The sequence below is a fragment of the Falco punctatus genome, assembly GCF_963210335.1.
Source record: "Falco punctatus genome assembly, chromosome: 10".
Classification (NCBI taxonomy): domain Eukaryota; kingdom Metazoa; phylum Chordata; class Aves; order Falconiformes; family Falconidae; genus Falco; species Falco punctatus.
The window spans coordinates 21,974,835-22,000,931 of NC_137590.1; the positions used below are offsets into that span (position 1 = coordinate 21,974,835).

General features: G+C 41.0%; 1 protein-coding gene across 5 annotated transcripts in view; it reads left to right on the top strand.

Annotated features, from left to right (window-relative positions):
• NAV2 (neuron navigator 2) overlaps positions 1-26,097 on the top strand; it is a 266,799-nt gene that overhangs the window by 185,518 nt on the left and 55,184 nt on the right. For all 5 annotated transcript variants that reach the window (XM_080405389.1, XM_080405385.1, XM_080405386.1 and 2 more), the window contains one exon: positions 24,799-24,937. In XM_080405389.1, coding sequence (XP_080261515.1) covers positions 24,799-24,937 — 139 coding nt within the window. The remainder of the gene's footprint in view (positions 1-24,798; positions 24,938-26,097) is intronic.

Here is a 26,097-nt window from a genome sequence, read left to right on the forward strand (position 1 = left end):
ATCCAGATGCATTGATCCATTGCCTATACCGGGAAATGGGACTCCTCATTTGGACAGCCAACTAAAACGTTTAAAGTCGGATGGTACTAACAGACCGGTATATCCAATACACGTCCGTGTCTGAGCATAGCGGGAGAAGCTGCAAGGTATCCACAAGTTTGAGCTCGTATTTAAACCACTCTGTATTTCATAAGCCATCATCTCCTACTGTCCTGAGTGGCAACTCCCATATTAAGAAGGTAGTAAAATAAGGGGGATACTTTTCGTCCATTCCCTTCTTATCCGTAAGTCCTGTTCTGCTCTTCTCCATTCCTCAGCTTCCTCGTGGTATAGGGATTTCCCAGCAGTACGATAAGGTGACTTTGTGACCTTGTTTATGACAGCTCACAGGGTTCAGAGTGGAGCTGAGGCTCCACAGAACAAGTAGTCACTTCGCTCCTGATCTTTCAGAGCTGAGCCCCAACATCCTGAGGCTTAAACGCCCCAGTGTTAACGCAGCTCCATGGGGTTTAAAAATGCTCTGCTGTTATATAAACAGGCATTAAGGCTTTCACGTGATAGTCTTATGTTGCTTAAGTATATACAGTTAAATATACATTTGGCCAGCATAAATAATTGCATACTCTACAGTGGAAACACTTGGAGCTACATTGTGCTGTTACAGCAGTATTATGAGAATGTGGGTAATTTGGTTTTATTAGTAGAAGTTTTTTATATTCTCCCTAAAAATAAAACATCTAATTTTATTAGCACTGATTGCTGCAATTTGAAACTAATTAATTTAATGTAAGTGGCATTGGAACACTGTGAAACCTGTGCACTGGTAACCTGAGTAACTGCCACGCTGCTGGAGGCTATATTTATGTGTGTCCAGGTATATGTGGTCAATAAGTAGCCAGAGGATCGGCACTAAGCATTGCAAGTCTGATTAGTGACTTTGCCTGAGCAAAGTCCAAGGGCTGAGGTCAGCTCTTTTTTAACTATATGATTTTTTTGTTGCTGTTTCTTAACTGACAAAGGTTCAGCTCAGCAGCTACTGTGGACTTACCATGTGCTCTCATCAGCCCCAAGTAATATTTTTATCTTTTTAATCTAATTTTCACTTTAAAGTTTATCTTCTCTGATTATGTTGTTAGTTTAAGCTAATTTTCATATATATCAACTAATTCATTTGTTTTGGTTTGGGGGAAATGAGCAAACCACCTTGAGTGTTCAAAAAGGTTTTATTCCCTCTTTCATGTTCATTGTCAAGATTGATTTAGTCTTATTATGAAACTTGCAGCTAGAAATACTCTTCCTAACGTGACTTAATGCTTTAAACATCTCTTTGAAAATATTGCTGTTATTTGATACTATCTGATGTGCACATGCATAGTTTTATCTTTCATTTGCATTTTAATGCAAATATTTAATTTTTATTTCCAGAGGTGACTGAAACAATGTTACATTTGCAAAACTGGAGCTGTTTTTTGAATGCAGAAGGGATGAACAGAATATTATCGGGGAAATAGCTAGAGCTGTATTTGTAGACAACTGTATGTCTCTATGGAGAAAGGAGAGAAGGAAGAATCAAGAGTGTCCTGTGCCAGCTGAAGTTCACAGAGGTTATGTTCATCCAGGAAAACCTTATGTTCTACTTAATCTCTATTTTGGGTTTGTGTGTATTCTCTGTCTCCTCTTAGATAGAGAATTTATCCATCTTTGCTTTTAGACCATTTCTGAACCAAAGGACTCATGAGATGGGTCAGGTGGTGGCAAGAAATCTGCATTTATACGTATCGAATCTCTTAAAGGGGTGTGCACACACAAGAGAGATGTTCTGAAATCAGAAGATTGTGATTTCAAACTGAAGTCAGGATATGCATTCTGTGCTCTAACTTCTGTTGGAATTCTTTGTTTGCTTCTAACGATAACCACTAAGCCCCTTTGTTTGCTAAAATAGATTAAAAGCAAATATGCCACACAGCAACACGAAGTTGCTTGTCATTCCTGTTGGTCAGAGCGTGCTGGTGGTTTGGCCTCCCAACACCAACATCCAGAGGGTAGAATCAGAGGTGTCTTCAGCACTGTGGTTTAGAGTTTGGGTCCATTTCTGCAATAGTTTCTGACCAATTCTTGACTTCAGTGACATTCTGCTTTGCTCTCTCACCATGTTTTTATGTAATGGCTGACCTTGCATGAGCTGTAATGAGCTAAACTTGTGACTGATAAAATAATCATTCTCTCCTGTGAGTCGTACCATATGTTGCCCCCTCTCTACTACCATAATTCAAGGCATGCTTGACCCAGTTATTTTGCCTTTCCTACTTCATCCCCTCTGTGCTACCATATTGTTTTCTCTTGTAGCCATTTCTTTATTTCCTAGCAGTGCGTTCTGCTTTCAATGGTGGGCTTTCATTTGGTCTACCTTTGTCCTCAACAAATTACTGCAACCCAGCTTTGTCCATGAAGTGTGTTTGAATCTTAACATTGCTCCCCACTTCGGATGCATTCTCCTCTTATTTAATGGCATCAGTATCTGATTTCACTTTTAGATTTTAACACCATTGGAATGAGGGAGCTTGCAATACATGGCAATGTGGTTAAGTTTTTTATGGCAATGTATATGTTATCGAATCATTTAGGAACAAGGGATTATTTTAGAAAGAAAAAAATGAGAGCCAAAGGTAACTTACAATTTGGCTAAGCAAGCCTGGGTGAGATCATGGGAGGAAAACAAAACTTTCTTTGGACATTTTCAGGAATAGTAGTGAATTGTAGCTATAATTTAAGTAGAATGGATTCAAGGGAAGACAGGCAAAACATGGAGTGATTATAAGGAAAACGTCTCTGGCACTTACTGACTTTTACACTAGCCTCTGGGAAGTCTGTTCTTTGTGTTTTTGAAAAATGTGTATGAACCAAAGCACAAATGCACGTTAGAGGGAAAGTGGTGTGAATAACCAAAGAGGGGGTTTCCAGATGAATCTTTATTTCTTTCTTACTACTGAAGGCAAGGATTTTCCTTGTGGTTTTTTAGGTGTTCATGTTACAATGCAAAATATGAATGCTTGCATTAATCTAACTAGTAATCTGGGCTTTTTTCTATGTGGGTTTTTTTCCTTAGGGGCAAGGGGGCATATGCATCTAGTGATTTTTATCCTTTCATCCTATCAGCCCTTGTGCAGTTCAGTTCATTAAAGTTTCTAAACAAAGATACGCAGTGACCACTCCTTAATTCTAGAGGAATTCAGTGAAATAGAGCTGTCTTTGTCCGTACTGGTTTGTGTTAAGTCTCTGGTAGCGAAGTGAGGCACCGTCTCACATCTCAGCCTTAACGAGATGGCCACATTCTGCCAATGTTGAAACAGGACAGAGAGATGAGAGGCTGGGTTACGATTATTTTCATTTCATGATTTCACTGGGATAAAAAAATAAAATAAGGGTTTGGGTTTCATTCTTGTTTTTTCCTTATGGACTGGTGATGCAGTTCTAATAGAAAAAGTCAAGTTGAGGTCTCTGTTGTGCCTGACTGCAGCAGGGATCTCAGTTTTGGCCTCCTGTATTTGGGTTGTTTCTTTAAGAATATTTCTCTCTGTTGCTCCTGCCAAATTATTTGCTGGAAATAATATCAACACAAGATAATGAAAGGTGTTAATTGGACTCTTGGCTATTGAGGAGCTATCAGGTCACAGAAGTGGGATGGAAGGAATTAAGGCTGAAGTCCTTTAACTCTCACATTCCTCCCCTGGATAATTTAACTATGAAAATTAATAGAGGTCCAAGGGAGTCTTCTTAGTGTTGGGAAGAGTTACATTTTTTTATAAACCAATGGGATATTTAATGATATTTACTCAAAGAAATCCAAACCGTCTCTAAGACGTTGCTATGGCTGTAGCAGAACTGCCATTTTGGGAGTTTTATCTAAAGCTTGCGAAAGTACCGGGAGCGAAGAGAGTGCCTTACAACCTCTTAAGAAAATAAATTTCCAACTGGATTCTAGTTATTGCTTCAAAGCTGCTTTTGTGTCACCGCTGTGGTGAAAGGGTGTTGTGTTTGGTTAGAAGGTAGACCTGCAAAGCTCTCAGGATCTCAAAGGAAGAGTGAGTGGCAGGGAACAGTCTGGGTCTCTATATGTACTGCATATGAAAAATGGCATTAACAGCAAACGGAGGCTTTGCATGGTCCATCTGCTGCACCAAGCGGGCAGGGGTTCCTCAGGTTAAGAGCCGACATCATGGTGGAGCAGTGACCCACCTCTGCAGCAGATCTGTCTCCTGCGGTCCAAGAGGAGTCATAAGAACAGACACAAAGAAACCCAACAAACCCAAAACAAACATCATGAAAGGATGTATCACATGTTTATTTACACACAATTTCAGTTCTGGTATTTCCCATCCAGTTTGTCCCACATGTATTTTTTCCTTCTCCTACTTGAGGCTTCTTGTGTCCCAGTTGTGTTGTTTTTGTGCAGCCTTGGACTTCAGAGGTTCCATCTAAATTTGTTTTCCCTTTCCTTTTTTCCGCTTCTTCTCCACGTAAAATCTCGGCTTTCTTTCTTGACTTACTGTCCCTGTTCTCCAGGGCCCTCCAGAACCAAATAAAAAAATTACATTGTGAGACAAGGTTTCTCAGGGAAGATCCTTAATAACTTAGTAGTAAAATCACATATATTTTCTAATGATACTCGGGAGTTGTTGTGCTGTTTTTTCAACTGAGGTTAAAAACATCCATCCTTAGGTTGGCATACAGCTTGGAAATCTTCAGGCCAAACAGCTCAATTTTGGCAAAATGATAAATAATTGAAATCATTTCCCCTGCTAATTATTTCATTACTGTAGCACAGCCATATCTGAAGCTGAGGGTGTAGCCTCAGAGAGAACAAATATGCAGTCTAAAACCCAGCAGGGCTGGGGCTGGGGAAGGAGATACTGGGCAGGGAACAGCTTTGCAAGTTTTTGCTCTTACAAAAATGCTAGGAAAGGTTAGAGAGTCCTGCAGAGACCCTGGGACCTCAGGACCTTCTACAGAGTAAGGAGCAGCACAAGGAAGCAGTGCCAGCATCAGTGATACAGACCTTGCAGCTGATGGAACTGGTCCAGCAAGAAAGCTTTGTGCAGAGCTACCGGGAAAAAAAAGTAAAATTGTGCTTTTCTGTGACATTTCATGGCTGGAATGATTAAAAGGTAAAATTCATCTGAAGTACAATAGGATAAGGGTGGCAGGAGATTAAAAAGGTTTATGGCTTTGCACAGTTGAGCTTTTGTTTTCTCCCACTTTGTTCCCATTTTATTCCTTTAAAAAAAAAAGAAAGAAAAAGAAGCCTAACTGCTTTTAATTTCTTATCAGTAAAGAAGTAGAGAGAGAATGCAGATGAAGTTGCATATATCAAGAGATCGGTTGAACAGGCTGCAGTTCAGTGATGATGGGGGTGGGAGGGGAATGCAGCACCATAGCAGAGGCTCCGCTGAGCTTTGAACTGGATCAGATGCTCGAGGGCAATTAAACACACAAGATTTCCCCCTTTAAACAAAGGCACAGAAGGGAGTCTCCCTGTTTTCTGTGCTGTTAATCATCAAGAGGAGAGAAGAACGTGAAAACGATGAAAGAAACGATGGTGCTGTTTAAAGGAAGGATGTTAGACCCCAGCAGGATGCTTGCTTGAGTTGCATCTCAATAAATAATAAGCACTTGTTATGCTAATAGTCACTATTTTCAATAACATGATTTGCATACAGATCATATGCATGTTAATTACACTGCGCACACAGCCAATAACGCACATCTCAGGTTTTGTCCTTAGCATTTTCATGTGTAAAATGATGCATCACGTTAATTAATATTGCAAAGTTTTCGAGTGCAAATGAGTTGCTAATACAATGGGGAGCAGCATACCGAGCTAGATACGCCCCGAAGATAACCGCATACCAGAGCCAGGGATGGGAGAAGCCCAGGATTAGTGTCACTTCTGGTTCTGACAACAACTGTCCTTGCACCTGATTATAATGAAAATAAAAGTGAAACAAAAGGGTGCATGAATGCATGATAATGCAATGATGCGTGATAATAATTAACCCCTTGTTGTCTAATCACTGGGTGCATGCTTCTGGATATTGCTGTGGTTTTATACCGGAGCACAAAGTTTACTGGTTTTCTACTGACTTCATGCCACCTGGGGAGGGAGGACAGGCAAGACCTGGCTCTGTGGAGAGGCAGAATAGTGCGGGCAGAGCTAGTCCTTGAAACATTATTGAATTTTTGCCATGAATCAGAGCCATGTTTATGTTACATCAGTGCTTTGCATCTTGTGTCTATAGCATTTCTGACCATTAAGGAAGACTGAGCTTTTTGAGCTGGATCTGAAGGGCAGCTCCACATAGTCGTTCTTCTCTCCTTTCCCACGCATGTTCTGGATGCCTAGCATTTCTCATTTCATTATGTCTAATTGAAAGTTCCCACTTGTCCTCCTGACCTACTAACTTAAATGAATAAGACCAGTAGAAATTAGCCCATAGGATGAGAGCACCTAACACTAGAAATGAATGATGCCCTATAAAATGTAACGATGTGACAGCTGAGGATGTGTCATGACGAATCTGCATTGCATCCAGACCCAATTTTGTATCTTCAGATGTGCTTCTGTAAAGCGTAATGCAGCAATGGTTCAGGAATCTCTGAACCATGTTTCATACCACTGTGTAGCTTTCTGTATTTATAGCTGTACGGATTTTTTTCTTATACTATTTTGACACCACTGAAATCTGCTTTCAGCTTAGTACTTACAATGAAATTAAAAAAAAAAAAAAACAACCAACAAACCTACAGTATCTTGGGAAAAGATTTAAGAGTTGTTATCTAGTGTTCCAGACTAAATATTTAACATAGTTCATAAGGTATCTAATAGAAATATTTACCTGTTAGGAAACTGTAAGAATATAATTTACAAGTTATTACCAGATTAATTTTTCAGGTATCAGATAACGATATCAGGTATCAGATAATCTGGGCCCTATAAGGCACAGATGTTTGGAATTAGTAGTTCAGTTTCAAAAGAAAATAATTGCTAAATGCAATAGCTCGCCCCATCCGTGTTCAGTTGTTACTGCCATTGGTGTTCCCAGTTGGTGTTCCACGTCCCACTGCAGCTTGCTCTGCATGGTTTATACTTACAGTATCTAATAGCAATTTAAGGGATTTGCTTTTCTACAGAGAAATTAATGGGTTTAATAATTTTGAAGAGGTGCTGCTCTCTCAAGTTCCCTCAGCATAGGCAGGAATGTTGTGCAGCCTCTGGTTCCCTCGGCCGCCTGCTCCCTGCGGGGAGCGGTGAGGGGGTGATGCACACCCTTGCAGAAGCATGGACCGAGTTGTGTGCAGCAGCCTGCAGCCAGCAGTGCGCTCGCTCCGGTTGTGCGCGCTCCGGCACCGCCACGGCTGAACGTGCAGGTGTAGGATCTGCAGGAAGTTTTGTTATGCCAGCCCGGTTATCCATCCGTTCAACTTTGCTGTTCCTTCTGCAGCTCCTCTGCTTCCCAAGCCCCACGCTCTTGTGCACTGTAATTGCAGTCAGCAGTCAACTCTGTCTATATTGACTTTCATCCCTGGTATGGAAAACATGACATGAATTTGCCAGTCATGTACTAATTGCAATCTCTGCTTTGAGTAGTTTGCCATGGGGAGGAAACCTTATGTCCCTTGCCAGTAGGCTCACGGTCACTACTGTAATTCTGAGGTAGCTTCTGCTGAGCGTCTGTGACAGGCCAGAGACGTAGGTAGCACTGAACCAGCAGTTAATGTTATTTAGGAGCACGGGCAACCATGGGAAAGCCAATTGGCACACTGCAGAGTGTGCTGTCATCTTGTCTTTCTGGTGGAATAAAAGCAGAACATTTCACCCTTAGAGGCTTTTTGTGTTTGCAAGGAGAAGAGTGTTGTCTCTGTAAGTGAATAATTTTTGAGCAATGGAAAATAAGTTTTTGGTGTATGGTCTAAAACACTGACCCTTTGATGAGAGCAAATTTACCAGCTGAAATTTCCTCTTGTCAGGCTTCTACAAAGCTGATATGTTAGCTACCTGAAATGCATGCTGTGATACTTTAATCTGGAGAGCCTTTAGCCTTCTCAGCTGATCTACAGCTACAATTTTATTAGGGCTTAGTGGAGGTCGGAAGTTCAGGTGGGCAAGGTGTGATTGCCACAGGTGTTTGAGATAAGGAGTTATGTGGAGGGCGTACTTCTCAGCTGCTGCAGTTTGCAAATATTAGTTCAAATCCAGTGTTCTATCTGAAGAGCTTGGGGTTTTCTTGCTGTATATTTAAGAATTTCTATCTCTGAATGAGCTAAATTCTGAGTCTGTAAGAGCTGCCAGCATTATTCACCAAACCATGAAATGCAGAGCTAGGAAAGACTTGTTTAAAAGCATGCACTGGTTAGAGCTGCTGTCTTGTAGGGAAGTGGATTGATTCAGTTACTTTTTGTGTTAGGAAGATTATAAATTTAAAGAAAACTTACGTAGTTTTCTTAACCAGGCACAGGTAACAGTGGCAGGGAGCAGAAATGTCTGAAATTCTATATTGCATTAATAGCCTACAGTGAATTTGGCAATGGCAGGTTGGTCTGTTTGATGGACAGTACCAGTGAGAGTAAGAAAAAAGCAATTCACATGGAAAACCGTGTTCAAGAGAGTGGAAAGATTTTGCAAGGTAACCTGAGAAAGAGGCATGTCTTTTGGCTTGGATACAATCTTTGGAACATCCTAGTGTTGGACAGGCAAAGTAGATCCCTTTGTTTTATTAGAAAAATGCAGATGGATTCTCAAAATGAAGGAAAATTTAATTTTTGTTGAAGTTGAGAGTTTGCATCTTTGTTCTTTGCTCATTACTCCGTAAAAATGTTTATGTGGTTTGAATGTCAGACTCAGTAACACAGAGAATTTGCAAACACTGAAGATCAAGCTATAATGACGCTAGCTGGATTTAATAGTTCTACTTTAATTAGGATAAATGAGTTTGCTTTTCTAGTGGGATGTATTAGCGTTTTTAACAGCTACAGTAACGATAAAACAGCTGTAAATGCAGAGATGTATCTAATTAGGGGGGGGCCAAAGCAATTAAGACGGGCATACTCTGTTGATCGTAACTGAACAGGATTTGACAAAGACAGATAGAGTTGACAGCAGTGCTTTTAGCGTGGATGCCATGAGATGGTTGGTGACCGCAGTGAGACGGTTAATGACTGCAGTTGATGAAGCACTAGCGATTTTAGTATTTTCTTGAGGGGGTGTGGGAGGGGAGGGTGAATCAAGTTTTACAGGACTTTTCAAAACCATAGTAGAAATATTTGGAGAGCTGCTCATTCAGTCAGAAGGATCTGAGCCTAGTTCTGTAGATACCATACTTGGCGTGTCCTTCTTGGGCCTGAATGCATCCTCTGACATAGTCCCCTGGTCCCACTGGCTGGAACAGAACCTGTAATTCACGTTTTAGCTCTTTCTGAGCTGTTCTCTACCTCAGTGGCCATAAAGAACTTTGCTTCTAGATTACCTTTGTATAGCTTCTTTCATATCTGATGTTTCTGTTCTCTACTGTATTGCTTGTTGACAAAGAAAATACCTTAGAGAGCTCAGAAAACAAACTGTACATCATATATGGACATCTGTCATACATTCGTCCCAAGGCGTTTTTCAGAGTCCTGAAAAGAAAGCAGTGGTGCCAGCTGCACTAGTTTTGTAACTTAATATGTTAGGGATCAGGCTGCAAATCGTAACTGTTGCAGATGACAGGAAAGTCTTACAACAATGAAGTAGTAAACTGTTATTCTATTCAGTGGTTGAGATGGGAAGAATTAAATTTTTGTCCTTGGTCAGTGGCATGTGTGTTAAAATTGGTGATTGTTGTGCTCTTTGGGAAGAGGGCTGCTTTTTACAGTTTGGAGAAGGACACAAAACTGCATTTAAAACAATGGGACTGGCATTCTTCATTCTTCATTCTTGCATTTCACTTCATTAACTGTTTGCATTTTAAGATCAGATTTTCTTCCATTTTGTATAGACTGTTCTTACTAATGAGCTATTTGCCATGTTACATATATATATATGTTCAATTTGATTATATTTGATTGTTGATACTACATCAGAAAAAAATGAGCCTAGAAAATGTATATACAAAAGCATATATATGGTATGTCGTAAATATGTTGATAACATTTTTCACTCAAGGAGTTTGAGACTTGGCAATGTGTTTAAATTTAGAAACAAATGTTTGGATCATCCCAGTACAACCTCTGGATTCAGTGCTCATATGGAATTCCTCTAGGATAATAGCATGCAAGCTGCGTCACTGCCCAGCATCCCCCAGTTTTATCGGATTATCTCCAGTTGCCTGCCTTTTTGTTTCTCCGCTGCCACTGGAAAGTAGCCGTTGGTGTTTATTCACTCTGATGTGCTTATTCATTTGAAGTGGGTACAGTGACAAGTATGTATCACCCTTGTGTCAACACAAATGCTCCGTGTAGGCTACTGGTATTTTTTAAACAAACTTTGAAGTAAATACAAAATGTTATAAACCCACTTTTTATCGTATATTACACATGCATAAATAGCCCTTTCTTCTCCATCAGGCATGCATGTCACCTTGTTGGAGGAAGCTGTGGTTTTCTTTAATGGTTGGTCTGTGAAAAGAAATTCCTAGGAGTTACATGCTGAGTCTGTCTCATGCTATTTTCCTGACGCATTATCGATGCAATAATCATTAATCTTATTGCAAATCATTAATCTTATCCCATATTTGGCTTTTCTGTGTATGCACAGTCTTTGCAGGGCCAAAATCCCTACTCTTCAAGTCAAGTGAAGTTTTGCCATTGACTAAAGTAGTGAGGGACTTGCCTTGGGTCTGTAAAAATCTCACCATCTTTCCCTAAATCTGTGATTGTTTAGTTCCTCTGCGTTGCATAGGTACCTATGCAGTAGCGCATGCTGATGGCTCCTTATTACTTTCTTCTGTACAACGCTACCCATATGAGTAGTTTTAACAAAATCCTGAAATATTGTATGCTTCACGTGTTCACTTCTAAAAATACATAAATGCAGACAGCACCATCATAATAGAATTGTCTGCTCTCCGGGAAGTCTCTATGGCAAGAGAGGACTGTCACCCTCAAGGTTTAAGAATGCGCAGGAGAGTGTTTCATAGCATGTATCCCTCATCAGTCTGCAAACTTAGTGCCTCTTTCATTCAGCAGAATGAGGGGAATTAAAAAATGGATCTTCATTTTTCCAGACCCGCTCGTCCTGGCTCCCAAGCTCTTTTTGGAACCACACTGAAAAATCACAACTTCACAGGACTGTGGCAGCTAGCGTCAATTTTCTACCACATCTCTTACTGTGGGTTTATGGTGCTTCCAGTGTTCCTCTGGTTTTAACTGGAAATACCTTCCCAGGATTGACAATTACATATGAATTCAAGAGGCTGGGTGTGTGTGTTTAAATGTACTTTAGCACAAAACTTAGTTTGTTTAGGTTGATACATAGAACTTTAGCCCTGTAGTGTGATGCATAGTACTTGTAATGGTGCAGCAGTGTTGCTGTGTTCCTGCTTTTATTATCTCACGTGTATATTTAATCAATGAATGTACTTGAAAAAGGTGTATTTTTCATGTGCTCAACTTAAAAGGATAGAAGTATATTCAGAACCACATTTGCGTCCATTCAGAATATGTTTTGGCTTTAAAAAAATTTTTCCCCCTTCTTTAAATGATCTTGGTGTTCTTTTAGGAGGAAAGAAAGGGAAAAGAAGTCTGAAAAAATTACTGTTGAGATTATTTTAGGACATCAGTTCTCCTAGTTGTAACGGACTCTCTTCCAGGGTGAGATGTGGCAGACGCTTCATACCACACATTATAAAACAGCTTACAAAGACTGTGAAGCGTGATGTCTTTACAGCCTACACTGCTTGCATTACTTGTACAATCATTGCAGTCATCAAATGCAGACATTTTATAAGCTCCTAAGTGACATACCTCAGCTAAGGAGAAAAAAATATAAAATGAATTAACATACTCATGTAAACCCCCAATTTTCAGGCATTTTGGTGTTCTCTTCAGGCAGAATTTGAAAGGCAGCAAGATTTGTGCTGCTTTAACCTAGAATGCAAACCGGTAATTATGGTTTGGGGCCTTTTCAAATGAGAATCAAACTACACGTTTCTTTGATAAGTCTTTTTTTGTTGCGTACAGTTTTAGCTCAGTTCAGACCATGAACACCATTCTTACTGAGGTTAATGGGAATAGCACACCAGTGTGGGGAGAAAGAACAGCAATTGGAGGTGCAATGATTTCATTACGCTGAGTATTAGGACACTTAGCAGCCTTTTCTAAGCAGCTGTTCTTTAGGGAAATTAATACCTGGGGTCTCTTTACTTCTCCTCAACTTTAACTACCATAAAAGAACTTAATGTAAAGCTGTTTGCAGTTTATCTCACCCGATTGCTATGCGAAACTTCTAACACAAACGCTTTTATAAACTGCAGCCATAACACACTAATCTTCTGAACTTCCTGACCCATAAAACTATGATTATTGCTACATGTAAAATTCATCTGGAAGTATCCCTCTGTATTTAGTGTTATGGGTATTATGTTGCAAAATCCCTCCTCCTTTGCAGTGTAAGGGCTGCCAGGAAAGCAAAGGACAATGGAGCTGTAGATGGGTGTAGAGAGAATAACACTGTACCTTAATCTCGTGATTTCGGTTGTATTTGGAGCTGGTGATCTAACAGATGAGATGTTCTGATTTTTATTTTTTTTCCCTAGGTTATAATTTCAGCATATACTTTTTTGATTAGAATATTTCTGGCTGTTCTTACTTACCATTAGGCACAGGTCAGTCACTAATTTCCTATACCACTCTGTGGGCAGGTAATTAAGAAACATAAGTTTGTAGGAGCTATTTTGATGAAGACAGGAAGGATGTTAGAGATGAGAAGAAAGCTTTGCTATTCCAGGTGTGATTCTTTTAAGTATCTGTAATATCTGAGAGTTATCTCTAGTAACTCTTCTGTGATTGAAGTAATGAATGTGAACAAGAAGCAGTTTTCAGGATATCTTTTTAGTAAAGGACACTGGTTAAATTCAGCAGAAGTAAAAAGGGATTAGTAATAGTTCACAAGCACCTTTACCCTCACTTTAATTATCGGTAACACATACTTTTATTTTTAAAAAAAGCTACATGATTCTTGTCTGATCTACAGCAAAGATAATGACATCGACAGTTTCGCATTTATACACGTGCACATTGCAAGGAGGGTGGGATAACTGTGCTCTGGGGTACAGACCTACCAAAAAGTACAAGAGTCACGTTTCTATCATTTATTTGCCACCAGATTAACTTAATATAGATAATCATCCAGCTGGGGGGTGGGCAAAAAAAAAAAAAAAAAAAAAAAAGCATTAAATGAACAGCCTTTTTTCATTTTAGAACACAAACATTTGTGTTAAATGATGCTTTTCCCAAGCAGCTTTTATTAGTATTATCGTTCTAAATTGCAAGTTGTCACATCCACCAGCCTCTAAATTACCAGTCCTCTGTGTTGCTATAGTAACACTGTGGCCACTAAAATACAGACTCTGGCATAGAAAGGCAAGCTCAGACTGCGACTCATTTATTTGAAGGTTTTGGCAGCAGAATATCTCCACGAGGTCTTTATTTTATAACCTTTGAATACTTGCATTTTAACTCTTTCAACCACAAATGCAGCATTGTGCTAAAAGATGTGTTTTAAGACGGAGTACCGAAGCTGAACAAGGTTAATACATACACGGGGATAGTTGACTTCTGACTACTCTTCCCTTCTCTTCTCTTTGGTTTTGGGCTGGATGATTGATGGCTTTCTTGAGGTGAGGCTAAGGCAACAGTGCAGTATTGTCTTCTCCACTTCCTCCATCTCAAAGGCTGCCCATCTCCTTTTCATGATGTCTTGGTGACTTTTCAATGGGATCCCTCACTGGTAACCTGGACAACGGAAATTACCCTGGTTGGATTAGAAATGCAGTTTCTTGCTTAGTGAACAAATCTTTCTGTAATAATGGAAATGGACTTGTGTATTGCCACTTGGCTGCAAGTCAGTGTGTTAGTGCTGGTGACTGCATAAACTGCAGTAACAGTCAGTATTTTGTGTGTGTCCCCGTTTAAGTAACAAAATATGATAAACACTATAGGTTCTATCTTGAACTTAATCCCTTCTCCTTGTGCCTGTTACTGTGATATGCTCTTAATTTTGTGAGCTCAGACTTTTTTTCCCAGTCTGTTTTCTCTGTTTTGCAGTCCAACTCCCTGACTTTCAACTGCTTGTCAAGTTCATCTGGCCTTCTCACGGTGGCTTTAGATCTGATGGATGTTTCTTTTCAGCCTCGGAACATCTTCCCAGACCACACCCCTAACCTCAGTTTCCCTCTTTCAACTCCTTGTCCCCAGACTCTTTCCACATCTACTTGTAGTGTTTCTCCCACCGACTTTGTTCTGCTTGTAGTGACCTTGAACCAGTCCCTTGGTTCTTCATCCCCCCATGGGCTCCCTGACCTCTCCCAACAGCCTCCTACTCCGAGCTCCAGTGCTGCCTTCCATGCAAAACTGGTCATGGCTGCTGAACAGCACTGTGTTTTCCATCCTCTTACGTTGTTATTCGCACCATTCCTCTTGTATTTCTAGCAATCCTCTTTTTGGGGTACATGTATGGTTTCTTGCTCTGTGCCCGCTAGCCCGCAGGACACACCGTGAGTGATGAGTCTACGCGGGCTATAAGTGACCAGCCTTCCAGTTCTCACTGTCTTAAAAGTTTTCTAATGTTTACAGTTAAGTTCGTGCAGCATCTAGCACAAGGGTAATTAGTGCCTCTGAGCATTACTACCCACGGTAAATAGAGCTGGTATAAGTTTGCATAGTAGAATAAAAAAATCCCACATGTATGGCAGAATGCAGAGGTGTAGGAAGAATCCTGTCAGAAAGTATTTATATTAGGCTAAAATAAGAGTTTTGAATGCTAAAACCATAAATTTTTATTAGCCAAATATGTATTTATACCCATCTCTACTCTATTTGAAATAAAGAGAAGTAATAAGCCCCTTACTTTACAGCTGTAAATAAGAATTAGTGTGTTTAATCCCTAGTCAGATAAATATTAACATATCTTGTCCCAGTTTCACAAGGACTTTACTTAGGATACCAGTAGATAAATTACATTTTTCAACACCATTGGTATTGAAAATGTTTTCCTACACCTCCAAAAAAAGAATTTTATATTTTACCAGTATTCCAATATTTTATGGCAAAACATTTGGGGTATGTCTCCTGCTACATTCTTGTAAAACTCTAGTTGTTTTAGCAGTCACCTTGTTGAATCCCTCTATAAAAGCAGGGTAGGAAACATGCTTTTCGAGATTGTAGTCTTTTAGCTGAGATCAAATGCTGTCATTTAGTACCTTCAAGTACAGGGTTGCTGACATGAGCTTTTCCTTCATGCGATGCGGTATGTGATCCGGAGGCACCCAGGCTGCCTGCTCTGTGCCATCGGGTTACAGCTTTTCACAGATGACCCAGTCCCAGCAGAAAATCTTGACCTCTCCCTTTTTCAGCACTTCAGAGGTTAATTTTGTTGAGGGATCAGATTTCTTTCTAAGGGGAAGTTTCTGATGATCACCTTCTAGCTGAGGCTTTACTTGCCAGTGTCTTTCCGAGCTGCTGAATGTTGAGGGCTCTGTTGGAAAACAACCTTGCTCCAACTTTCTTTCAAGCCTCTTCCTAGACAGTCAAGTTACAAGCTGTTTTATTTAGGGGGGTGTTGGATGGTAGCCTAATGAAGGTATCAACCTGCAAAATAAACCTCAGCCCTTTTGCTGGAATTCTTCATGGGCAACAAGGTGGAGAAGTGCTTTGGCCTGGGAATATTGCAAGGTAAGAGATTTTTCTGCTCTTTTGAAAAACGTGGAAATGTGTTGTGTTACACCTTTGTGTAAGTAGGTTTAGCTTTGTAAATAGTGGCAGCAATGGAAATCCATTAGATGATGGAGTAAATCTGAGAAGTTTTCTCCCTGCGCTATTTGACTCGTTGTACGCTACATGAAATCAATATGTGTTCAGTAGATTACAAATATTTGAATAACATAATAGGAAATTCCTCGTAAGGAACTGACAGCTATTACTGTATTTGTTTTTTCTGGCTTCGCTTCAGGTTTCTGTGAGGTTTATCAGTATTTTTTTGCGTCTCATACCTTGCAGTCTAACCGGTGATCTTTCCGCTAGTGTTACAGGCTTGTAGCCTCGGAAAACTATGGGGCTTTGTTATATTTTAGCTCTGTAAGTTTGCTTTCTGCGCAAACCAGGAACCTCTATGGGAATGAGCTCACTCTGCAGGGAAACAAAGGCGTGTGTGAGACTGTTTGAGGCCAGATCGCAGCCCAGAGTGCACTTGCTTTTTGGGACATAATGTGCACATCCTATCCCTGCTCCTGTGCAAATCTCTGCCGGCTCCCAGATTTCTCTGAGCAAGGTTAGAAGATCTTTTCCCTTTTCAGGCTTTCTTTCAAATAATCCTGATTTTAAAGGCTGGAATAAACCAGGAGTTGTTGGTACTGCTTAAAATGTGGCAGTTATGCTAGGAAAAAAACTGCATTCGGAATTGGTAGTAGCTGACATCTTCTTCGCATCTCCACATTACAAAGGATAAAGTGCTTCACTTGGTTATTGTGTCTGTCTGTCGTATAAATCTCTGGCCTGATAAGGATGGTTGTTTTCTTTGGCTTGGCTTCCTGAGGGACAGTGCTGTGCCCTGTGATCAAATTAACACCTTTTATTGCCAAGGTCAGCTTTATTTGAAGATGTGTCAGCAGGCTGTAATGCGTTCAGAAAGACCAATTTTGTGGTTTTCTCCTTTTTTCTGATGGGCAAAGAGTGTGCAAACGTATGCATTAGCTTTGTGTCCATGTGCTTAGCTGCAGCAGACGGTGCTGTGTGAGAGGGGCACTTCTCATGTGTGAAATCTCGGGTTTGCTGTGCACGGCCTTTTGCCTTGATCAGTTTATGTAGAAGCTTTACAGTCTATTCTGAATAGGGAAGAACTTAACAGTGCCTGTGAATTGCTTGAAGTCTTCGTGTGTATCTATCACTTCTTCATGTTGTGCCTGCACGTTTCCTGCTGGGGATTACAGCCTGCAACCCTTAAAAGATTTGCATTGGGGTCACTAGTGGAGTTACAGTGTCAGGAGGGATTAAAACAGGACTGGGAAACGGAGGAGCCACATTCTACCTGCCAGCTGCTGGAGGGTTTGGCTCTGTGCTGTGCTTAGTAGCCACCTTTCCCTGCGTGAGGCTGCCCAGTGGTCCCAGTTGGCCATTTGTGCTGGGGGAGCGGGTGGGCAAGTGGCCACACAGGGGCAGGTGGGTCCAGCCCCATGAGTCTTTCAAAAGCACACCCAGAAGTAGAGAACTTAAATGCGTCTTGCATAGTCTTGTTTCCGTACTACAGCTCATTCCTTTCCTTCCACATTTTAGTTATGTCAGGCCTGTAAGAATTTAGCTAATCTTTTCCTTCTTGGTGTTTAAGCCTGTTTTTATTGTGGTTTGGAGCCTTGGACAAGAGGTACTTCCAGGTACCAGTAAGTGCTGGTGTGCTGCTGAGCTCTCACCAGCTCGGTCCACGCAGATGGGAGGTGGTGTTGGGAAGCAGCTCAGTGTTCCCAGTAAGTGCCACCCCTTCTTTAAGTTGTAACTTAAATAGCGCCTTTGTATGAGGAGGCGAGGTGATCCCGAAGGTACCTGCTTCTGGGGGAGGAGGAGGTATGGGTGGGTAAGGCAGGCAGGGGGAAGGAGCCTGCACAGCCTGGTGTTAGGCTGTCACAACCCACCACCCCCGGGGCTGGGCACCTGCTGCTGCCTGGAGGAGGGAGGGAGGTGTTTGGGCTGGGGCCTGGCGGGAGGGAGGAGGAGGAGGAGGAGGCAGCATGTTGCAGTGGTGATCCATACCCAGGGCTTTGCCAGGGAGCCCCATTGCCTCACCCCAGAGGGACTGCAAGGAGCTGGGGCTGTCCCTCCAGCACCTCCAGCATCCCCAGCGGCTTTGGCTTGACCTCTGGGTTTGTTCAGTCCATCGCTGTCACGTGCAGGCTGTGCACTTCACAGGGGTTTATTTTCTGGAGAGCACCAGAGACTCTGTAGGTAAATGAGGATTTCTGACTTCCATTAGAAGACTTTCCTCAGCACTTCTTACTGTCTTGGAAACAAAGGCATAACAAACAAGGCTTTTTTTTTTTTTTTTTTTTTTTTTTTTTCATAATAACAACTAGGATTAAATGCTGACCTCGCTCTGATATGAAGACACTGATTTTCTTTCCAGCTTTTGCTGGTGCAGGTCAGTTGGAGTCAATGGAGCCACATCAGGGATGAGTATCAATCCCATGGCCTTCAAAGCAGGGAGGTGAGGGTGCCACTGGCTGTAGGGGTGCTCTGTGCACCCACTGCAGGGCTGCTCAGTAAACTGCTTTGTAAACACCCTTTGTAAGTCTTCAGACAGAACAGTAAATGGGGAGCACCAAAATTACAGTTTATAGGTCATGAGCCCAGGAAAAAGGGGTTGGTAGCTGGCTGGAGGTGTTTGACGCTGATTTTTTCAGACCTAGCTGGGAATTTGTGTTCCTCCAGCACCTGGGTCAAAGGCAGTGCCTTGCTCTGGTTTCTTGCCTTCCCCCGAGGCTGTGCAATGCCAGAGGAACCATTGTGGTGAACAATGGCCAAAAAAACAAGTTCCACCAGTCAGGCATTTTGCAACTGAATACGGTTGTGCTGGCTGCTGTGTTTAGTGACTCCAGACAGTGAGGGACTGGAGGGTCCTGAGCAGGTGAAGAAGGCGCCTTTGGAATTCCTGCTTTGGAGCAGGAGATGCTGAGTTTCGGTAGAAAGTCTGATTGCTTTCATGAAGCTTTAGAGTGTTTCAAATGGTAAACTCCCTGAGATTAGCTGGGTTTAGCAGCTCCTGTACATGTGTGCTCAGCTGTGTTCAAGTTTGTTATGAGCTTGGTCAAATTCCTGGTCAGATTTTAAGGGACAAAATAAAATCCAGTGTTATTTTTATAAGGTTATTAGCACTGATATAAAAAGATTAAATCAAAAGAGCGTGTGCAGTTTTCTAGCTTATAGAAATCTTTTCTTACCCAAACTTTTTCGATGCTAATTGATACTTTTCTTCTGTGAGTTACTCTTTTTTACAAAGAGGTATTTTAAACGTAAATCCTGGAACTTTACTTTGGATGAATTCTAAAGAGAGCTTTGACAGGGAGCTGCATTTCAGCTTGGTGGTGGTAAACCGAACAGTTGCTACACATGAAAACGGTCTGAACAGCTCACAGCACACTTAGAGCAGTTTAACTCTGCACCAAAAAATGTCATTAAAAGGATTAGATTCTGCTCCAGACAGAACAGCTGGAAATGGTCTATATTCATTTTGCTTGGTTTACTTTTCACTTTTCATGGTCTGGCTTTACAAAGTGTTTCAAGGTAACAGTCCTGTCCCTGGGCTCCACCTTCAGTTAGAAACAAAGTGGTTTGTTTTAAAATACCCATAATGAGATGTAATGAGAAGAAAGTAACTGAAGTCATGAAGAAGTGGGTGATTAATAATCATGTAAAATATATTAATTAAATTCACTTCTCTTGAAGTAGATTTCCATCCATTCTCTTGCAAATGGTTATTTGTCACCTTTCATAACAATTTGAAAGGAAAACCATGCAAGGGTCTGTATATGGTTTTTGGATTTCTGACACAGTGATGTCAGTATCATAGGAAATCCCAGAAGAAAACAGCGGAAACTGCAGTATTTGGTATCTCATCTTACAGCACATCTACATGTATCTGGCTTTTTTATTTCTCTTTTTAATTCTTTGAAGATGCTGTGAAGTTTCAAATCACTTTGCACCTGGATGTTTTTTTGTTTGTTTGCTCGTTCTATCAACTCATAAATAGTTAATTTTTTAGGTAGAAGAGGATAATTACCATGTTTCCACTTGAAATATTGTAAAGCCCCAAGGCCCTATCTTGGACAAATGTATTTTTCAGCAGCTCATTATAATTTTGGTTTTGAGTGAAGATCCAGCAAAGTTAAAATCCACACCCATCTGTAGAGAAGGGTGCATTTTCAGCCTTTAACAATACCTTTATTTAGTAGGATTTTAATGACTCGTTTACTTTGGACTTGCATTGGGGAGGATATCTGCAGTGAGGGGGGCTGTCCTGAGGATCACAGGATGGTTTCTGTGCCTTCCAAGTTGACAAAGAAGAGCCAATTCTGTGGATGATGATTATGCAAGATGGAAAAGTGCTGATAGACTGTGGAAAAATACAAGTCTGAGCCTAACCTCTTTACAAACCTGTTTCAAAAAGCAGCTTTGGGTAGTTGACCTGGTGCTGTATGTGGGCCATCTATAGTAGCGAGAGGTTGTTAGTCGCATTAGGGCATGTAGTCTGAGATGGGGAGGGAGAGGGAGGGGGCTTAGGGGGTTTGGTTTTATAGAGAGCAGGAGGCAGCTTTGTGGGAGTTTTTAAATGGTGGTGGTGATAGTTTTTAAGTGGGTGGGTGTATAATTAAGATTTTTTTTTGTAATTTTCAGTAATCAAAGTAAAGTTTCAGGTGATTGATCAAATAGAGAGAGGAAAGCCCAAACATTTCAGCTTCAGGTTATGGTTGAGTAGACTTCTGCTGACATCAGAAATTATTAATTGCACCAGCTAAATTACAAAGATGTTATCTTGGCTCTGGGAGCCAAAAACACTGTAATTATGGCTGTTAGATCCCCCATTCTGCTTCCTTGCTTTTGAATTTAACCATCAAGGCACTGGATCAAGGTAAATGTGAACCAATTTGTGTGGAGGGTTTGGGGTTATTTCAAGAACAGTGTGAACTAGAGATACTTTAATTTGTTACCAGATGCTGTCCTGGCACGAAGCTGCACTCTTCACCCGTGTACAGATATGGACACAGAGCAGCCTGTCCTGTGCTGTTGCATATTACACCAAATACTGTATGATGGGCTGCTTGGGGGAAGAGCTTTTAGTGTAATAGATCACTGACAGCAGGTTAAACGGTATATGTGCTTTAATAGCATTACTTTCGAACAGCTTATGCGGTATGTTTGTAAAGTAGCTTGCATTGGCATCTAATTTACACAGTTCAGTGAATTCTGCAGGCATCTCACTTGCATCAAAACCACCTCCGAAGGACAGCATCAACAGTTTTTTATGTCGGTTTTAAAAATTATTTTAAATTTCTGGAGATGTTGTGTTTCCTAGTGTTTCTTCTTTCTCTTACATCTTACTGTTCTTCTAGGTGGAGCCTGACCCCTCCCACCCTCCAACTGAAGTGGTTTTTTTTTAAATAACGCTAAACCTGAGATGTCTGGTGTTGGCTGACACAGCATCTTGCCTTGTCAGAGCAGCCGTGTTCATCAGCATCATCGCTTGGTGGCATCGGTACCATTGCTCGGTGTCATCAGCATGTCTACAAGAGCTATGTTGCTTAACTGCTAGCAACCAAAACACTAGTTATCTATCTTTGGACCTCAGAATAGCTAATCTATTTTAATTTAGTATTAAAACAGAGTATTAGAAGTGTGTGTGTGTGTGTATATATATATATAAGTATTAAAAAGGATTAGTGAACTTGAAAACACAGAGCTGGAGTTGTTTCCCTGAGAACATAAGAGACTGCAAGCCCAGGATATACTTAAGGGGAAGCCACAACCATCAATGTATTCAGGTGCATGCTTCTATCTCTGTCCTCAGGCGCGTGTCCCAGTTCAGAAGGGCACTCAAATATTTCCATAATGCCTGGGATTGCCCAACTGCAGTCAGCGGGGCTGGCTGATGCCAGTAAAACTACTTGTGATTAACATTAGACACATTCTTTAGATGCTGATGAACTGGGAGCTGTGATGGTTTAAGGATGGTGAATGGCTGGAGATGTAATGTTTCTGTATGTTCAAGGTGGACCTATGGGTCCTGCAGAAGAACGTTATTGGGGAGGGGGTGGGGAGGCATTGCCAAATCTCCATAAGAAGGAAATTAAACTGTTAAACATGGAAAACATTGCTGTTGCTGATACTGTTATTATTAGGATTTTATTATAGGTTCAGCAACAAAAAGATGATGCTAGTTGCTGCACAAAACTTTGGAAAATGAGAAGCATATTCTTTTATGCATTTATTTCAGTAACTGTCATGTAACTTTATAGACTTGTAAAATCTAGGTATAGTAATTGCTTTATGTTACAGGTTTTGAAACAGAAGTAAAATATCAGTTATAGGATCTGGTTTTAAAAACTGAAATTGAGAGGTAATATAACTTTAAATATTTTGTATTATAATACTTAATTGCCTACTCTTAAAAAAAACAACAAACAAAATGTTTCAAAGAGGTCTTTCAATTCTTTTCCAAGTTATCAATGTTTTTCCATACTCTGGGCACTGAGGGGGGAAATAAGATTCCACACACACACCCCAACCCCAAGACCCATTGATTTCTTTTCATGGTTAGCACATCTTTCATCCAGTTATGCTGAGGAAGATTTTGGAAAATAGCAAACAAAATGGTTGTGTCAAATCTGGCTGGCTGGCTGGCTTTCCCAGACTCAGCAGGTCTTACGTTGTGTATGGAGTTTTATTTTAACATATGTTTTTATTTTGTATTATGACAGATTGCTCTCTAAAAATACCCAGATGAAGGCACATCTAGAAAAAAAAGTTACATCTTTCATTTAAATTGTAGCATCACCAACACTGTAGATTACAGCATTTCATTCTGATCTGGAGAGCTGGTGTGCCTGTGGATTTAGGAACCAGCGTTTAGAAAACCTTTCTGCAAAGCCAGGGCTTTGCCTGTAACTGGGGCACGCCTGGAAGTCAGCCAGAACTGGCAGGAGTGTGGTTTGTAAGCTGGAGGACACCACATGAAGGGCCACCCCAAGGCTCCATGAAATGGAGCCTGCAGCAGCAGGGGTCAGCGGTTGGTCCCGGTGTCTGTCCCAGTGCATCCCTGTCCTCCACCAGCAGAGCAGCCTGGCTGAGCACTCCCATGTCCTGAAGACAAAATCAATCCAGCTTGCTGAAGCTGTTGAACTGAGCTTCCCAGCTGGCTTTGTCTGCGATGGTATGGGGAGAACTGGCACAAATGCCTGTGCTGGCAGATTGATGAGGACAGTAACTGGGACCAAGACAGTAGCAAGGAGCAGCTGTGAGCAATAACCCTTTCTGCAGGCACACAGGGGAGCGCGTCCCTGCGGCCGCTGCTCTTCATGTGCCTCAGTCAACTGTGCTGCTCTTGAGCTCTGCTCAACTCCCTGAAAGGCCTTTTGTAGACGTGGGTGAACAAAATATTGCCAAGTAAGAAAAATGCAATTAAAAATTGTTAAAGCATCGTTAAAACTCACACAGGTAGCAGTTTTGTAGTGCTAAGTGAGAAAAATAAAACACTTTTCATTTCAGAGTTGCTGAAGGTTATATAGCAAGGCTGTATAGTAAATCAGTGGTGGAGCTATGAATAAAATTCAAGAAACCAGACAGAGATTGCCTTTCTTTACATAGTTTGATTATGTAAGATGCAATTAAATTTCAAGTGCATTATTAAATGTCCAGTATATCAATTTGTGAATGGCTTTCAGTCTGTGGTCAAAAAACTCACTGCGATCTCGTTGCTACAAGTTATAAAGCCAACAGAAATGCAATAGGAAAGAGAGTGGAGCTCCCAAAATCTGAAGCTGTTGTAATAAATAGATAGTGAACTGCCAGGAGATGGGCTCCTAACTCTAGCTTTCACATATGATCTGTGAAATACATACTCATGCGTTTTCAGCAGTAGTTATTGATCAGCGGACTGAAATGTCTTCACAGAGCTACTTACAGGACATTGTTTCATTCTCAGCTTTATTGTTCTTGGAGATGGAGCACTTGGAGCCAGTTCATAAATCTCTTCCTTAAACAGCTTATTTTTATGGGCATTTTAGGAGTGGAGCATCTGGCTTGACTTTTAGATCATTTTGATTCTGTCTGTTCTAACATTCAAATCGCTTCAGGCATCATGGGCATTTTTTGTTGGTGCTTTCAGTGTCCTGAATTTCCAGTTACACGTTTCTCATTTACTAGAAAATGTTGAAGCTATCACACGCTGGAAGCAGGTAGTCCTGAATAGTAACCTGTTCATAGATCTCCTTGAAAAGGATGTCTGGTACAGCTCAGGAGGGTTTTGTACCATCTGAACAACTAAACTTTGAATTACTAAGGTTTTCGGAGACCGCTAATGCTGTCGATGGTAGATCCAGGTTGTTGCCCAGGTCTTTGTAACAGCCAGGTACAAAAGATTACTCCAGGATGATATTTTTCCTTGCTTTTAAGTTCCTTTTCTGCGTTATGGCTCCGCAAGTCAGTGCTATGCCAACCTGGAGACGCCTTCTTACCACAACCTTCCCCTGCTCTGGCGCTGCAGGCATAAATTTCGAGGGTCACTGGAAAGTTTGTTTATTCATACAGTCTTCCAGCTGAGCCAGGAAGAGTTGCATCCTTGGTGCTGTTGGCTTGATGATGGTATACGTTAGGCTTTGTGGCGACCATGTAGTTAATAAGCTGTATGAATTTAGACTTGAGATACAAAGAAGATAAGTTAGGAGAATGAGCAGGCCGTTTTCATTTTGCAACTGCAAGTAGGGTAAGGCTTGTAGAAATAATACTTTACCTTTTGAATGACATTTCGTCTTTTGACCCTTGTTTTCTACCTTTGCTGTGCTTTCTCTCCAGCTGGGATGACAGCAGCTCTGTCAGCAGTGGGATCAGTGACACCATAGATAATCTCAGTACCGATGACATAAACACTAGCTCTTCTATCAGCTCCTATGCCAACACACCTGCCTCCTCCCGCAAAAACTTAGATGCACAGGTAAGATTTCTAATTTAGATGAGGAACATTCATATTTGTTATTTTGTCTCTGCAATAGGTATAATTATTTTAAGTTGGATGAATTTGAACCCACAGCTGGCCTTCAGTACAGACAGTATCACTGAAAGGGCAATGTCGAGCAGTAGTAACCGCCGCCTCTTACGTGGCATTTGTGAATATTTCCTCTGTGCGTGGGATACATGGCATCTCTGCCGTGGTGGTGTGGCAACAAATGCCTCCTTAGCAGCACTGCTCTATAGAAAACATGCTTCAGTAGAAGGGATTTATTTTATTTTATTAAATTTTTTTAGCTCTAGAAAAGGTATTAAGCTATTGTGATTTTTCTTAAAGAATAAAATTTAATTAAGTCAACATTGAAGTTTAAAGATTATTTACGCTTCCATCGGAAATGTAAGCATGCAAAGGAAGTTAAATAGATTATTTTAAACTTCTGGGGCTGCATGTTACTGCAGGCTTTCTAGTTTGGCAGCATTTCATAGGAGGATAAATTTTATGTCCGTTGGCAGCATACATGTATATTTTGTGCTCATCCAAAGAGGGTAAAATGTGTGAAGGTATCCAGCAGTTTTTCATTCATCAGTTAGAGTGTATAATACAGAGATTTGCAGTAGTATAAACTGCTTTCCCCCCCATTTATATAGAATTTTGTTTGGAAAAATGCGGCACTAAGAAGTCCAGCTTTGTTCTTTGTACACCCACCTGCCCAGGGGACTCAGGTGTTGTGTGTCAAAGCAGCTGGGATGCAGTGACTTGGCATTGCAGCAGGTAGAGGGATGTAGGTATGACCTTCGCCTCTGTTTCTTTCCTCTTTTATTCTTCTCCAGTCCTTTTCATGACTGGACTCTGTATCTGTTTTTAATATCAGTTTTAATGTAGACGTGTGGTTGCTGTGAAGTGTTACCCTGCCTACAGAGCCATGGTGCAAGCATGTATTAGTCTTTGTTCGCTTGCCACGAAGTGCATATTTGAGCCTACATTAAAGATTTCCAGTTAGCCTCTGGTTGTGTATCGGCGATTGCATGTGTGCTCGAAACTGCTAATACAAGTCCCATACAAGTTGAGAGGAGTTAAGATCTATCGAGCATGTTTTCCAGTACGTAACAGTAACATACACAACTAGAAGTACTTTTTGACAGTAC